The sequence below is a fragment of the Gadus macrocephalus genome, chromosome 8 (genome assembly GCF_031168955.1).
Source record: "Gadus macrocephalus chromosome 8, ASM3116895v1".
In the NCBI taxonomy this organism is placed as follows: Eukaryota; Metazoa; Chordata; class Actinopteri; order Gadiformes; family Gadidae; genus Gadus; species Gadus macrocephalus.
In genome coordinates, this window is record NC_082389.1 from 4,945,235 (window position 1) to 4,958,684 (window position 13,450).

At 44.5% G+C, this 13,450-nt stretch overlaps 2 protein-coding genes across 3 annotated transcripts; one reads left to right on the forward strand and one right to left on the reverse strand.

Moving 5' to 3' along the window:
- The first annotated feature begins 163 nt into the window (after positions 1-163).
- On the forward strand, positions 164-3,271 carry LOC132462619 (chymotrypsin-like elastase family member 3B). Its single transcript, XM_060058241.1, has 8 exons — positions 164-314; positions 385-473; positions 876-958; positions 1,046-1,171; positions 1,577-1,713; positions 2,096-2,238; positions 2,716-2,868; positions 3,202-3,271. Exons 1-8 carry the CDS (start codon positions 275-277, stop codon positions 3,217-3,219), a joined length of 789 nt encoding a protein of 262 aa, XP_059914224.1. The 5' UTR covers positions 164-274; the 3' UTR covers positions 3,220-3,271.
- Positions 3,272-3,307: 36 nt separating this feature from the next.
- On the reverse strand, positions 3,308-13,003 carry wrnip1 (WRN helicase interacting protein 1). Of its 2 annotated transcripts, XM_060058229.1 has the most exons (8): positions 12,712-13,003; positions 12,284-12,591; positions 11,703-11,897; positions 11,102-11,343; positions 8,381-8,577; positions 6,301-6,456; positions 4,388-4,467; positions 3,308-3,750 (listed from the first exon to the last, which is right to left on the reverse strand). In XM_060058229.1, the coding sequence occupies exons 1-8, from the start codon at positions 12,959-12,961 to the stop codon at positions 3,472-3,474; spliced, it is 1,707 nt and encodes a 568-aa protein (XP_059914212.1). In that variant the 5' UTR covers positions 12,962-13,003; the 3' UTR covers positions 3,308-3,471. The 2 variants fall into 2 exon arrangements, with proteins under 2 accessions (XP_059914212.1, XP_059914211.1); XM_060058228.1 differs by having other exon boundaries at positions 12,284-13,003.
- Positions 13,004-13,450: the final 447 nt, after the last annotated feature.

Genomic DNA, 13,450 nt, shown 5'->3' on the forward strand with positions numbered 1-13,450 from the left:
CTGCTTAATAATAACGCTCATAAGTGTATACTCACATAATAGCAATAAAAAAAAAAACTCTCATAATAATTAAAATGACACATGATAGGAAATACATTGAACTGTGTGATTACCGATGGGACTACTGGAATGTATATTTGCATATGCAGTTCATCGATGATGTACGCATATGTCACAATTTCAACACATGGAGAAAGGAAGGAATTTCCCATGCTAGATCTGATGCAGTCCATAAAAAGCCAAAGGCAACCCTTTTATTCTGGAGACATCAGAGATGGAGCTGCTACTTATCTCCTTGCTGTTTGTCACAACTGGTGAGGTAACACCAATCGTATCAGTGAGTATTATTTTAAGGACTTTTCCAACATTTCTTCTGCTTTGCAGTGTCTGGCTGTGGCCTACCGCACTACCAGCCCCGGTCCAGTCGTGTGGTGGATGGGGAAGAGGCTTCTCCGTACAGCTGGCCGTGGCAGGTAGGGGTCATGGTTACCATGTGTCATGAGGAGTGCTCCTGGGTGTTTATTTATTCCGGAGCCATTGGTCATTATACCCTGTCTTACCATTGGCCAATATACTGTTATTAACTATAACCACATTCAATTCAATTGTAATCGAATAGCCAATAAACACAGGTAGGCTACACATTAAGATGCTTATATTTTGCTTCAACCAAATATTGTTTCCCTCTTCAAAAAACGTATGGATTAATTTGTGATCCAAAATGCAGAATCAGATGTATTAAAAAACAAAACAACAAACAAAATATACAATTACAATTACATTCAGGGCATTTAGCCGACGCTTTTATCCAAAGCGACTTACATCGGTCACTACTGCAACCCATTACCACTCAACGTGCGTTCCTCTGCGGTCAGGTCTCTTTGGAGTCCTTCTATCCCTCATGTGGAGGAACTCTCATCGCCGCCAACTGGGTCCTGACCGCTGCGCACTGCATCACGTGAGAAAGCCTCCATCAATCCAATACATTTCATCTACATTTCGCCAGAAAATAACGATGGTGGCGGGCTGGCGTGTTTGCGCTCAGGTTCCACACCTACCGGGTGGTTCTCGCGGAGCACGACATGGACACGCACGAGGGACCCGAACAGTCCATAAGGGTGGAGAGGATGATCATACACCCTCAGTGGAATGACAACTGCGTGTCTTGTGGGTAGGCTGGGTCTTGCTCTACACACTGAATCCTGGACACAGCAGGAGAATCAATACTCATGGAGCCATGAGCATTTTAACTTCAAGGTGCCATGTCCAAATCCTGATTGGTGATTAAACATAGGACACTTTGCCTACTGATATGGGCGGTGAGAGAGGAATATGAGAGAGGAATATGTGGGCCAACGTTTAATGTAACTATTCAACCAGAACTCCCCGGCCTGAGAATATGGCCTAGAAAAGCAGCTGAACAAATGGAGGTTCTTATATTTAGAAAGGGAACTAGATAGCAGCCAATCTGTGAAACATGTACCGTACACACACATGCATGAAACATAGAACCAGTCAAACAATTATCCATACCGATAACCTTTCATTTCTTAATCTCGGACACTGTCCTCATTAGAAATGACCTTGCCCTCCTGAAACTGGAGAAGAGTGCGGTTCTCAATGACAAAGTCCAGCTGGCCTGCCTGCCGCCGCAGGGCACCGAGCTCGCTCACGGCCAGGCCTGTTACATCACCGGCTGGGGTCGGCTTTCCTGTAAGCCCCACCCGCCCACACTCCGTCTGCAAAGATGAAAACACTTTCTAGGGGTTTCGTTTGATTTCGTATGCACTTGCACTTCTTCTTTTGTGTTCAAAAGCAAAACGCTTTTTTCCAAAGCGACTTACAATAAGTACAATTGTCAGAAGAAGGGAGAAACAAAAGATCGCTGTCGGTACAGAAAGGATGTTCATAGAACCAAGTGCCAAGCACTTAGTTGTTAGGTTAACCCATACTCCGAATACATCTAAGCTATCTATGATAAGAAGGAAATGGTGCTTTATTAGTCCCAGGTGGTGAAGGGGGGGGGGGTGTTGGCTATAGTTGTAACTATGTGTTGTAGCAATGTTTTGTGTTTGTCCAACCCTCCCTTTCCTAGCTGGGGGGCCCCGGCCGGCCAAACTGCAGCAGGCTCTGCTCCCTGTGGTCGAGCCCAGCATCTGTGCTCGTAGCGACTGGTGGGGGAGTTCAGTGAAGACCACCATGGTCTGTGCTGGAGGAGACAGCAAGTCGGCCTGCCACGTAAACCAAACTAGAAGATTCATAGAGTCTTCAGTTCAACATCAGCCACACACCTCGTTCTCTCTCGCCTTTCTTTTATTCAACAAACTTACGCTACCGTTCAAAAGTTTGGGGTCACTTAGAAATGTCCTTATTTTTTTAAGAACAGCAAAGTTCATGAAGATAACCTTAAATTATTCAGAAAGTCTATTTTAAATGGAATATCTACATAGGTGTACAGAGCCCCATTTCCAGGAACCATTCCTCGTGTGTTCTAATGGTACATTGTTAAGCTAATCGTGTTAAAAGTCTAATTAATGATTAGAAAACCCTTGAGCAATTATATTCGCACAGCTGAAAACTGTTCACTTTAAGGTAAAGATCATTTTAATAAACTAATGAGTTGGAAAACATGAAATTGTCTGGGTGACCCCAAACTTTTAAACAGTAGTGTAGGTTTGGCTTTAAATGTCTCACACCTTTTGTTTTTCTTCAAAGGGGGACTCTGGAGGGCCACTGAGCTGCAAGGGGCGGGACGGGAGGTGGTATGTCCAGGGAGTGGCCAGCTTTGTGGACGGGCGGGGCTGCAACACCCCCCAGAGGCCCACGGTTTTCACCCGAGTTCCCTCCTACATCCCCTGGATCAGCCAAGTGAGATGCTCCCTGCTTAGCAAGCAAAGGATCAGACAATGTACATTCAGACTGGAACTCAAGCTAGAAAAGGAGCTTAAGTTGAGGCAATTAGAGCTGCAGGCTAAATGTAGAGTGCCTTTGCTAGCTTCGGAAACCTCTGGCACACCCACTTCTTCCGTTATACAGAGAAAAGCTTTTGACACAACAAAGCATTTAGCTTTGGTCCCTCCATTTCGGGAAACCGAAACCCTCCTAGACTAGAGGGTCGTAACAGTTGTATTATTTTTTTTGGAAAGATGACTACATATGTTTTTTCAGATTTATTTATTATCTGTTTGATTTATATTGCAGACAATGGCTGAAAACTGAAGATAAGGATAATCACTCCATGAGGCAATAACAATAAAAAACCATAGCTGTGGGAGTGAGTTTGTCTGTAGTGCTTGATCAAAACGCATTTGACTCATGTCGGTTTTAATGATTTTACAAAAAAGACAAACATCTCCACATGAAACACACATCATTATGTACACAACAATGTGTACATAAACATCAACATGACCAGAATTCTGAATTAGTTTACAGCGTGTGCAAGCACACACGCACACACGCGACTCTAGCTCATTCAGAGGGAGTCCAGGTGAAGAAGTCCACTCCCCTGAGCTCCTCGGGGAGGTACTCCTGCTCCGCCGGTGAGCTGAACGCGGGGTTGTACTTGTAGCCCTTAGCGTAGCCTAGCTCCCTCATGAGCTTGGTGGAGGCGTTGCGCAGGTGGAGGGGCACCGAGGGCAGGGGCCCCTTGTGGGTCCTCAGGGAGGCCTTCACGTTGCTGTAGGCCTTGTAGACCTCCACAGACTTGGGGGCGCGGGCCAGGTACACAGCGCATTGGGCGAGGATCACCTGAGGGACGGGGGAAACACACACGTACACACAAGTAAGCTACACACACAAGGAAGCTGCATGAGGCGAATGTACGATTGAGCCCCTCCCAATAAATATATGAGAGACATTTTTTATTAAGATTAAGTTTTATCCTCTTTATTGGAGGGAGGGGGGGGGGGGAGAAAGAAAGAAAGAAAGAAAGAGACTGTGGTAAGGTCTGGGCCTTAATGGTACAGGCTTTACCTGGTGTACCAACGGGGCCCAATAGATGCGAGACTTTCAGAATTAAAAAACACTCCATAACAATATTCTGTCCACTCCAACTCGCTGTGCGACTCTGTGAAGTGAACTAGTGTAGCTCTGCTGTCTGGTAGGGGTTGTGGCTGTGTCGATATGAAGATTCTTGCAAAGAAATAAAAGATAAAAGGTACGGGCTGGCCAACATTATGTATAAGTAGAACTTATCATATTTATCGTTATAGGATGTGATTGAAGTGATGACATTATTGAAATAACTATGGCTAAGCATTGACCAGAGATATGTCTGGGCTGTTTTAAGCTAGGAGATGGCTTACATAGTACACATGGCGACTTTATCAAATAGGCAGACCGAGTATTTCCATTGGTAGGGATGGGCATTGGGCCAGGGTCTCACCTCACACTCGGGCATGCCGATGAAGTGACAGGCCTGGTAGGCAGACACAGCCTGGGGCAGGGCCAAGGGATCTGCCAGACCTGGACCAAGAGACACAGAGGATCAGATACACAGACACCCAGATGATCAGAGAGCCAGTGGATCAGAACCATCCAGAACAACACAGTGACATTCACATTCAGGGCATTTAGCAGACGCTTTAATCCGAAGCGACGTACAATAAGTACATTTGTCAGAAGAAGGAGAAAACAACAATATATCGCTCTCGGTACAGTAAGGATGATCTATAGTAACAAGTGCCAAGCACTAACAATCACTAGGTTAACCTATTCCCCATACGTAACAAAGATAGCTAGGATAAGACCCTACCCAATGCTAAGCACCATTTTTAAGTGCAAGATATATTACACATATTATATACACATATGTACATATATATAGTCAGTCATACATTTATTGTTCCTTTTATTGAATTTGGTCAAAGAACATCATTTTTTTTGCTATAACCTTAATACAAGTGATCACAAGAAGAAGTGCATTCATTCCCTATGCATTATCATTATCATCATTAACTGCAGTGGTAATAATGTTACAGATGAAACGTCTATCACTATGTCAGGAGTGTATGTAATGAGTATGATGCAAAGTGTACCCTCAAAAAGAAGCTCAATGCATTTAGGGTTAGGGTTAGGTCTATTCTAGTCTATTCCTTTCAACTGCACACCCACTGCCAAAAACAAACTGGCCATCAATATCATATGTTCATATTTATATTGCAAACAGAAATAACTTGTAGGCCTGCACACGATATAGAGGCCTCCATGGTGGGCATTGGTTGAAATGTGATGGATTAAATGTCCATCACAACGTCATAAATGGAAGGATTATATCCACAGTGCAGGGGTGGACGCACTGTAGATATTATCGAGAAGCGCATTCACGCTGGCCTGTCAACACTGCACACGTGGGGTAATGGGAGCTGCCAATCATCATATTATACAAGCAAATATAAGAGATTATATTTATATTGCAAAAATATAAATAGGCAAACTGTCCGACAATATCCTTTCTTCTTCTTCTTCCTCTTCTTCCATCCAGATCCAGAGCAGTGCGAATCAGGTTCGCACTGCTGAACAGGCGCTGTCAATAAATAAAAAGGACTTTCAGCAAACTCATCATAATAGAAGAGGCTTCGATAATCACAGAATACACAAAATGATAATGTCCTATGGCAGGTTGATAATAAATCAATCAGTTACTCACCAATGTGTTGTTTATCAGAAGGACGATGTGTCGGTCGTTGTGGTTCAGTCGAAAAAGAACATGATTTTCTTGACATCAATCTTCTTGGTTCTTTGCCCGTATATGGACAGGGAGGGAATCTTGCTGAGCCCATTAGAAAAGGGTCCATCATGAGTCTCTGTGTAAGGCCCATAACAGGGCGAGATTGGCCACTAGCTAGCTGCACGTCACAGGGTACACATGGGGGCGGAATACGCAGCCAGAGATCAGATTGAGACGATAGTATCTGGTTGTAAACTTTTATACATTTCTATATTTAGAAAAACTGCTTGAAGGAGCTTAACAGGGATACAGCAGAACCTTTCATTTGATGAAGTTACAAGCAGATTGTGTGGGTAGTTGAAATGAACAAATGTACACTTGTTGGAGTCGGCTTAGCTAAGGAATAAGAGCAGGTTGACTTGTAACCGGAAGGTTGCTAGTTCGATCCCCAACTCCACCTCAAAGATCAAGGTGTCCCTTGACATCTAATCCGCTCCCGAAGAGCCTTGCGTGGTTTACCCCACCATCGGTGTGTGATTGTTTATATGAACCACGGTGAGTTGCTTCGGATGAAAACGTCTGCTAAATCCTCTAAAACGTAACAAAGTGGATATCAAAGTGTTCCGTACCCACGTCCTCGCTGGCGAAGCGGACCAGCCTGCGGGCCACATACAGGGGGTCCTCCCCCCCTTCCAGCATACGGGCCAGCCAGTAGAGAGAGGCGTTCTCGTGGGAGCCCCTCATGGACTTATGCAGCGCCGAGATGCAGTTGAAGTGCTCTTCGCCTGGCAGGGAACAACACTACTTTTAAACCTTTTAGAGTGCGCATGAAAACACACTGAGAGGACCCAGACACATGATGCGATGTGTTTGGGCAATGAGTGAATATTAATGTGGATAAGAAGGAGGTATTGCAACGGTACTAGGGAGGGGACAAAATATTGATACATCGATATATCGTTGCCCTTCTTCGTGAGAAAGATAAATCGACACACATACGCCAAATATCAATATAGTTTGGACCATGAATAAAGACAGAAGTCCAACACTGAACCGTTTCACAGTCATTTTCTATTCATAGTTAGACATATATCTTGATGTATCGTCATACAATTGTCTCACAATATATTGATTATCGCAGAATCTCTGTATGGCGATATTACAAGCATCATGGGCCATGTATCGTGTATCATATCGTGATCTACCCTGTGATTCGCACCCTTATCCCCATTCAAGCCCAGGGAAAAACAATCCACAACAATGAACTTGAGGATGGTGACGGCACAGGGAAAAGTTCATCTAACCTTGGTGGACAGCTGAACGTTACGTAACAGTTCTGAGGGCTGCATGTTTCTGAGGAAGGTCAGGATTAACTGGTGTTACTGCCCCCCCCCCCTCCTAGATCTTCACATCCACACCCCCTCCATCAAAACATAACAGTGCTTATGGTGTTATCACCGGACACTCAATGATGAGACCCACAGGGGGTTCAGGGTGGGGATGTAAATAATTAAAAGTGTGTTTTAATGAATGAATCGTCCTAAAGAAAACACTTATTTTATGTCTCCATTATTTAAAGCAATTAGAGATTAGACTATTGATCTCCCTAAGAGTCATGGATAAAAACAGTTTTTTTTTTATTTTAGAGGCCTTGTATTTTCTGGAAAAGGCTTAGCAAAATACTAGGCCTTATTCCCCTTAAAGGCACCCAGTGCAACTTTCGAGGCTTAAAAATAAACATTCAATTTCTAGTCTTTTTTACACGTAGTAAGTTTCAATAACTCCATACCATTACATACCGACATTCAGGCAGCAAAGATGAGACGTCGTTGTGTGGTGAGAACTGATAGAAAATCGATAACAACAATGCCGCCATTTTCTTTATTTTTTGTAACCTACAATAAATAAAGCAGGCTTCCAGTCAATGGAAAAATGGCTTCTCCCCACCGGCGATTGTTGTTGTTTACGATTTTCTATCAGTTCTCACCACACAACGACGTCTCATCTTTGCTCCTTGAATGTCGATATGTAATGGTATGGAGTTATTGAAACTTACTACGTGTAAAAAAGACTAGAAATTGAATGTTTATTTTTCATTGAATGTTTACATAAAGTTGCACTGGGTGCCTTTAAAGCCTGTGTTTCCCCACAGCTGTTCAAAGGGATGATTGCAATCGCTTTTTCTGATTGGCTTAAATTGAAGGCCAGCTGATGTAACTCGACATGAAGCAACTTTGCATACAAGTACTCCATACAATCCATCTTATTTGTACTACTGAGGGATCTGTACTTTAGGGGTTGTGGAATAAATTGTGATACAATATATTGAGGTTGCATACGCTTGAAAGAAAGTAATAAATATACAATGAATTAGCCACCATATATATATATTTTAGTTAGCAACCATTCATCTAATGGAACTGTCATAACATATGCTACAAGTGCCATTTGTAATCACCATGTGCTTGATTACTTATGATATATAAAGCCTCATTTGCTATGATGTGATGTATAAATTAGCATTATATACCTCATCTTCCAAAGAGATGAGGTGAGATAAAGCAATATATACACACTAACTACAACTAGCTTATGTTATTTATCGATGGATTATTTAAAGTCAAAACGTATTTAATCAAATGCATTGCATTTTGAATAATTGAACTATGGCGCCCCCTCTGGCACACTACAGTAGAGCGTCGACTATACCTGCTTTGTCATAGAGGATGTGGGACCTCTGCAGCCCCTCCTTGACGTGCTTCTCCTGCACCACGACCCTCCCTGAAGGGGCCCCGCCCACCCGCGCCTGGAGGGCCATCTGCAGCCCGTTGAGCCCAGCGCGGGCGTCTCCGTCACACAGGTGGGCCACGGTGTCCAGAGCCCTCTGCTCGATGTACACCTGCGGTCTGACGGGGAACAGACGGATGAACCCAGGTCCATTATCCTCATATGGGTCATGAGACCTCGCTCTGAATTTGTCACAAAGTGAGGTAGCGATCGCTAGGTTAACCTAGCGATTGTAAAATGCTTATCACTCGTCGCCATGAATAACACCACCTACACCATCAGCGATCTATTGTTTCTCTTTCTTCTGACAAATGTGCTTTTTGTATGTCACTTTGGATGAAAGCGTCTGCTAGTTGACATTGTAAGCCAGTCAGTTTAGTTTTCTCAACTCCCATCTTAAAGCTCTAAGCCGCATTATACCCTCAGGCAATGTGTAGCCGAACATCTCTCTCTCTCTCTCTCTCTCTCTCTCTCTTTGAGTCAGCAATTCAGTTTACTGGCACCCAGTACACAGGGCCGACCGCTTTCACTGCTCACATTACAGCCCACCCCCCCCCCCCCCCACCCCCCTTCATTCTCCTCAACATCAACATAAGCTGGGAGAGGACTTGTAGGATTCCCTCCGACTGCACTGCAGCCTTCACTTGATAACCTGAGACACGCGTAAATCCCCCTAGAGAAGTCTTTAAAAAGGTTCTGTCACAGAAGTCTAACCCTACTTAGACTTGGAAAAACGGGAATGTCCTCAAAGAGACATGGACTCAGAAATGGAATACAACACAACGGGGGGGATGCCACTTAATCATACACGCTACACCTTTAAGATGAGGGAAGCAGATGCCAAGATCACACCTTCTTGAATGACTTCAAATAAAAAATTAAAATATATACTCATACAGCGCTTTTCATGCAAAACAGCAAGAAGAAGAATATACGTTATTCATCTCTGTGAGGGAAATTCAGTCTCTGCATTGGACAAATCCTAACCTTCTTGGATCAGTGGGCTGTACGGTGCCCGGGACACATACCATAGGTTATGGGAGGGGCGAAGAACATGCAAACCCCATGAACTATAAGTGGAAAGTCCATGTGGTGGTGTCTCTGCCCCAGACCAAGCAAGGACTTTCTTAAGTCTTTCTTACTTGGCAGTGCCAAGTAACCCGGGGGCGACACTGAGCACGAATGCGCTGCGTCATGTCGTGTCTCTTTCCGACCTGCTCCACCGGACATGTCGGAGATGGATTTAGATTTAGAAACGATGAGTGCGAAGCTGTACGTGTTTTTTCATTGTTGTGTATGACCCCAAGTGGATTGTGCACCCACTACACAATTTAACAGGCCAATGTTTTCATTGGCGATCTTCCAACTGATCCCCTCTCCTGAAGGTCCAATGACGGCACTAATGGTGCTCCAAATGTTGTCCTTCTCTAAAATGTCCTGGTATAAACAAAGTCTGGGGTCGTACAATCCTCTGTATGTCTCCACCTCGACATACAGTATCAACCGCACGTCGTCCATAATCTCAAATTAAAACCAGCTAGAAGCTGAGATTCAATAGGGGAGATAGTCTGCAGCGATAAATAGGGTTATATGGGGGGCCTGCACAACTACAGTAAATTCATTCTATATGAAATGGGAGTGCAAAGTGATCCCTAAGGTGTAGGAGGCACCCTAGGAATGCACCTCTGCATTCTCCCCTACGACGTAGGTCGACGACATGGCAATTTTGAGGGCATTTTTCCCCTAGCAATATGCAACTGCAACTACTCAGTACTCACCTATACATTATTTAATTAATTGACAATCAAACAGTTTATTCATAGAGTCACGCGTCAACGCGGGTTATTAATAGACTTCAGGTCTATTTTAGCGTTTTGCTGTGTGTCTGCCATGCGTCTGTCATGCGTCAGCCCAGCGTCAGCTGCACGTCAGACGGGCTCATTGAACCGCAGCTCTGATGGATTATTATGGGAGTGCTTCCTTACGGCTCTACGCCAAGCCAAGCCAAGCCAAGCATGCGTGCCCAGTCCAGCAGGGGGGTGAAGGTGGAAACATTCATGCACTCGATTGACACGAGTGCTCTTCAAGCAAATCATAAACAACTACAAAGATAATTCCACCGCAAAACAGGTTGTTGTAATTTACGAATATACCAGACGTCTTATGAATACATTATGTATAATGTTGATGCATTAAAATATGAAGTATTTCGGATGGTTTGGATTGTCAAAAGCCTTCACAAATCACATTCAACTAGATGCATGTTTTAAAATGTCCCTAATAGACATAGCATCAAATTTGCTGTTTAGAAGTGAATCATGCAAACGCTACAACAGTAAAAAGAGATACCAGCGCAGCTCCGGTCATAACACACATGGTCTGCATGAAATTTAATTAAAACAAACTTTCCATTGTCTAATGTGTTTACATGCCTAATAATATGAGTAGTAGTAGTAGTTGTAGTAGTAGTAGTATTCGTAGGAGTAGTAGTAGAATAGTATAGTAGTTGTGATCTGGACTGTGCATCCATATAGAATTATGGGATGTCCATTGCATCCCTCGTGCTAACCATTGAGCCACAGATGCCGGCCACTACTGAAATACAAAGTGCCTGACACTGGCCGGAGCGTAGAGGGGACTCACTGGGCTCCATCATCGGGGCGCTCCTCCAGGTCCCCGGCCTGCTCCCCGTCCCCCAGCACGTGGACCCCCAGGGAGACCACGGCCCGCTGCAGGATGGAGCCCATGGCCTCCACAGAGAGCTTCTCCAGCACCAGCACCCTGCAGCGGCTCAGCAGCGCAGAGTTCACCTGGAAGGAGGGGTTCTCCGTGGTCGCCCCGATCAGGGTCACGGTGCCGCACTCCACGTGAGGGAGGAAGGTGTCCTATGCGCGCAAGCACACACACACACACACACACACACACACACACCGCAAGCTTAACATTATTAAGGACACGTGCTGCTGCTGACACACACCGCAAGCTTAACATAATTAAGGATACATGTGTGCTGCTGCTGCTGCTGCTGACACACACACACACACACACACACACACACACACACACACACACACACACACACACACACACACTTCTACAGAAGCCATATTTCCTTTCTGAGAACCAGTCTGACCTTTAAGACAAAGCACATGGGCAAATAAATATGCCATTGTGGCTATATATACACATGTACACAAAATAGACAGAGCATCGTAACATGTTTACTGGTACTCAGAGTCCGCACCTGCTGGGACTTATTGAAGCGGTGGATCTCATCGATGAACAGGATGGTTCTCCTCTTGCAGAGTCGGAGTTCGTTCTGCGCCTGCTTGATCACCTCTCTCACGTCGCTGGTGGACGCACTGGTGGCGGAGAGCTTCACAAAGCGCACAGTTCCCTTCTGCTTGCTCTTGCTGGCTATGATGTGAGCAAGAGTGGTCTAGAGATGGAGAGGAAACCGGCCGGACACAAAATTAACTGATGTTTGTCACCTGAGCAGCAGCCATTAAAGCGTTTGACTTGCGTTGTACAGCAATATTGGTGACATTCATCTGTCATCATCATCATCACAGATTGATATACAGATACCCTCATGTATACTTCATGCATTTGAACTTATAACTGCAGAATGTATTTAAGACCAAGCCATTCCATAACTTTTATTGCGAGTTCCATCTCGCATTAGCAGACCCATTGGGGCTAAATACTTTGCAGCCTTAACATTGTGCAAAGGCTGCGCTAAAGAGCATTGATACATGCATTAATACATGCAAGGAAAGGATATATTAAATGAAACTATATATTTAGATCATTTAAATGAACGACCTTTCCGCATCCTGGGGGTCCCCATAGGATCAACGAGGGGATGTCTTGTGACTCCAGCAGTGAGCGGAGGAGGGTATGCTCTCCTACAACTTTGTTCTGTCCAAAGTACTCCTCCAGCGTTTTGGGTCGCAGTGTCTCCGCTAAGGGCTTGTCTGTGGTCAGAAAGGTCCGGGACGGCACGGCTTCCGTAGACGTCTTCACTAAGGTTAATTGTGAACTGGGTGGACTGGGCAGCATAGTGGGATCAGCATCTGGCTGCCCTGGTTCGATATCACCTGGAGCGGTGCGTTTAACACCCCTGCTGACCGCTGATGAAGAAGAAGGTGGTGGTTGTTGTAGTTCCTCGGAAAAGGATGGACTGCGTTCACCTTGAACTGAAACGTTTTGTTTTTTGTTCTGAAACAGGGAGAATACGGTAGAGGACGTACCTCGTAGCCCACGGGTCGGGGTCCCATTGGCTGTAGGCCTACTGACAGGTACGGGTGGAGGTGAGGCAGTAGTAACGCGGGGTTTCTTAAGAGGTGGTCTTCCCTCGTCCATGGTGGACGGACAGCGGCCGACGTCATCTTGAAGGCATCTGTCGAGATGTGCGTTAATCTTTGAAGGTTTGAACCCTTTGGAGCAAACGGGACATTGCACAGACTCTGGGAGCGGAGGCGCTGTCACTTCGTCCTCCATGTTGTTATTTCCCGCGAAACTTTTGACCTTTTTTTTACCACGTGACCAAAACAACGGGAGGGGGTTTGGCTTTAAATACTTACATTTAATTTAAGGTTTCGGTGGAAGAATTTACCCTTTTACAGATTTTAAGTAGTTTTAAATAAGGTTCTCATTATAAAAAACAAGGCGATAGAGTATGGTTTTATTTTGCTTAAGTTTCAGTTGCATTTAGGGACCTGTAGTTTTTTGTCTCATTATCCTGGCTTCGCGAGGCTATCCGAGATGTTCAGCTTGGGAAAAATAATAATAAATATAATAATTATTAATAAATCACAACATGCACCATTTTGTCATATACAAATAAACATATTATTGTAATTGAAAACAACCAACACATCAAAAAACATTCCCTGCCATGATTTACAAAGCTTATTTTTACATTTCCTTCAGGTCAGATGATTGAGGAAAATAGGGATAGCGAAAGGTGTAGACTACTTGAAGACAATC

Bases quoted from the DNA above. Each gene is read 5' to 3' on its own strand.
- wrnip1 (XM_060058228.1), bottom strand. From the start codon at position 12,961: ATGGAGGACGAAGTGACAGCGCCTCCGCTCCCAGAGTCTGTGCAATGT. The intron at 11,898-12,283 runs GTCGTTCATTTA...CTCCATCTCTAG, and splicing joins GACCCCCAGGATGCGGAAAG to ACCACTCTTGCTCACATCAT. The intron at 11,344-11,702 runs GTGCGGACTCTG...TTGCGCGCATAG, and splicing joins GCTTCAATAAGTCCCAGCAG to GACACCTTCCTCCCTCACGT.
- LOC132462619 (XM_060058241.1), top strand. From the start codon at position 275: ATGGAGCTGCTACTTATCTCCTTGCTGTTTGTCACAACTG. The intron at 959-1,045 runs GTGAGAAAGCCT...GTTTGCGCTCAG, and splicing joins ACCGCTGCGCACTGCATCAC to GTTCCACACCTACCGGGTGG. The intron at 1,714-2,095 runs GTAAGCCCCACC...TCCCTTTCCTAG, and splicing joins CGGCTGGGGTCGGCTTTCCT to CTGGGGGGCCCCGGCCGGCC.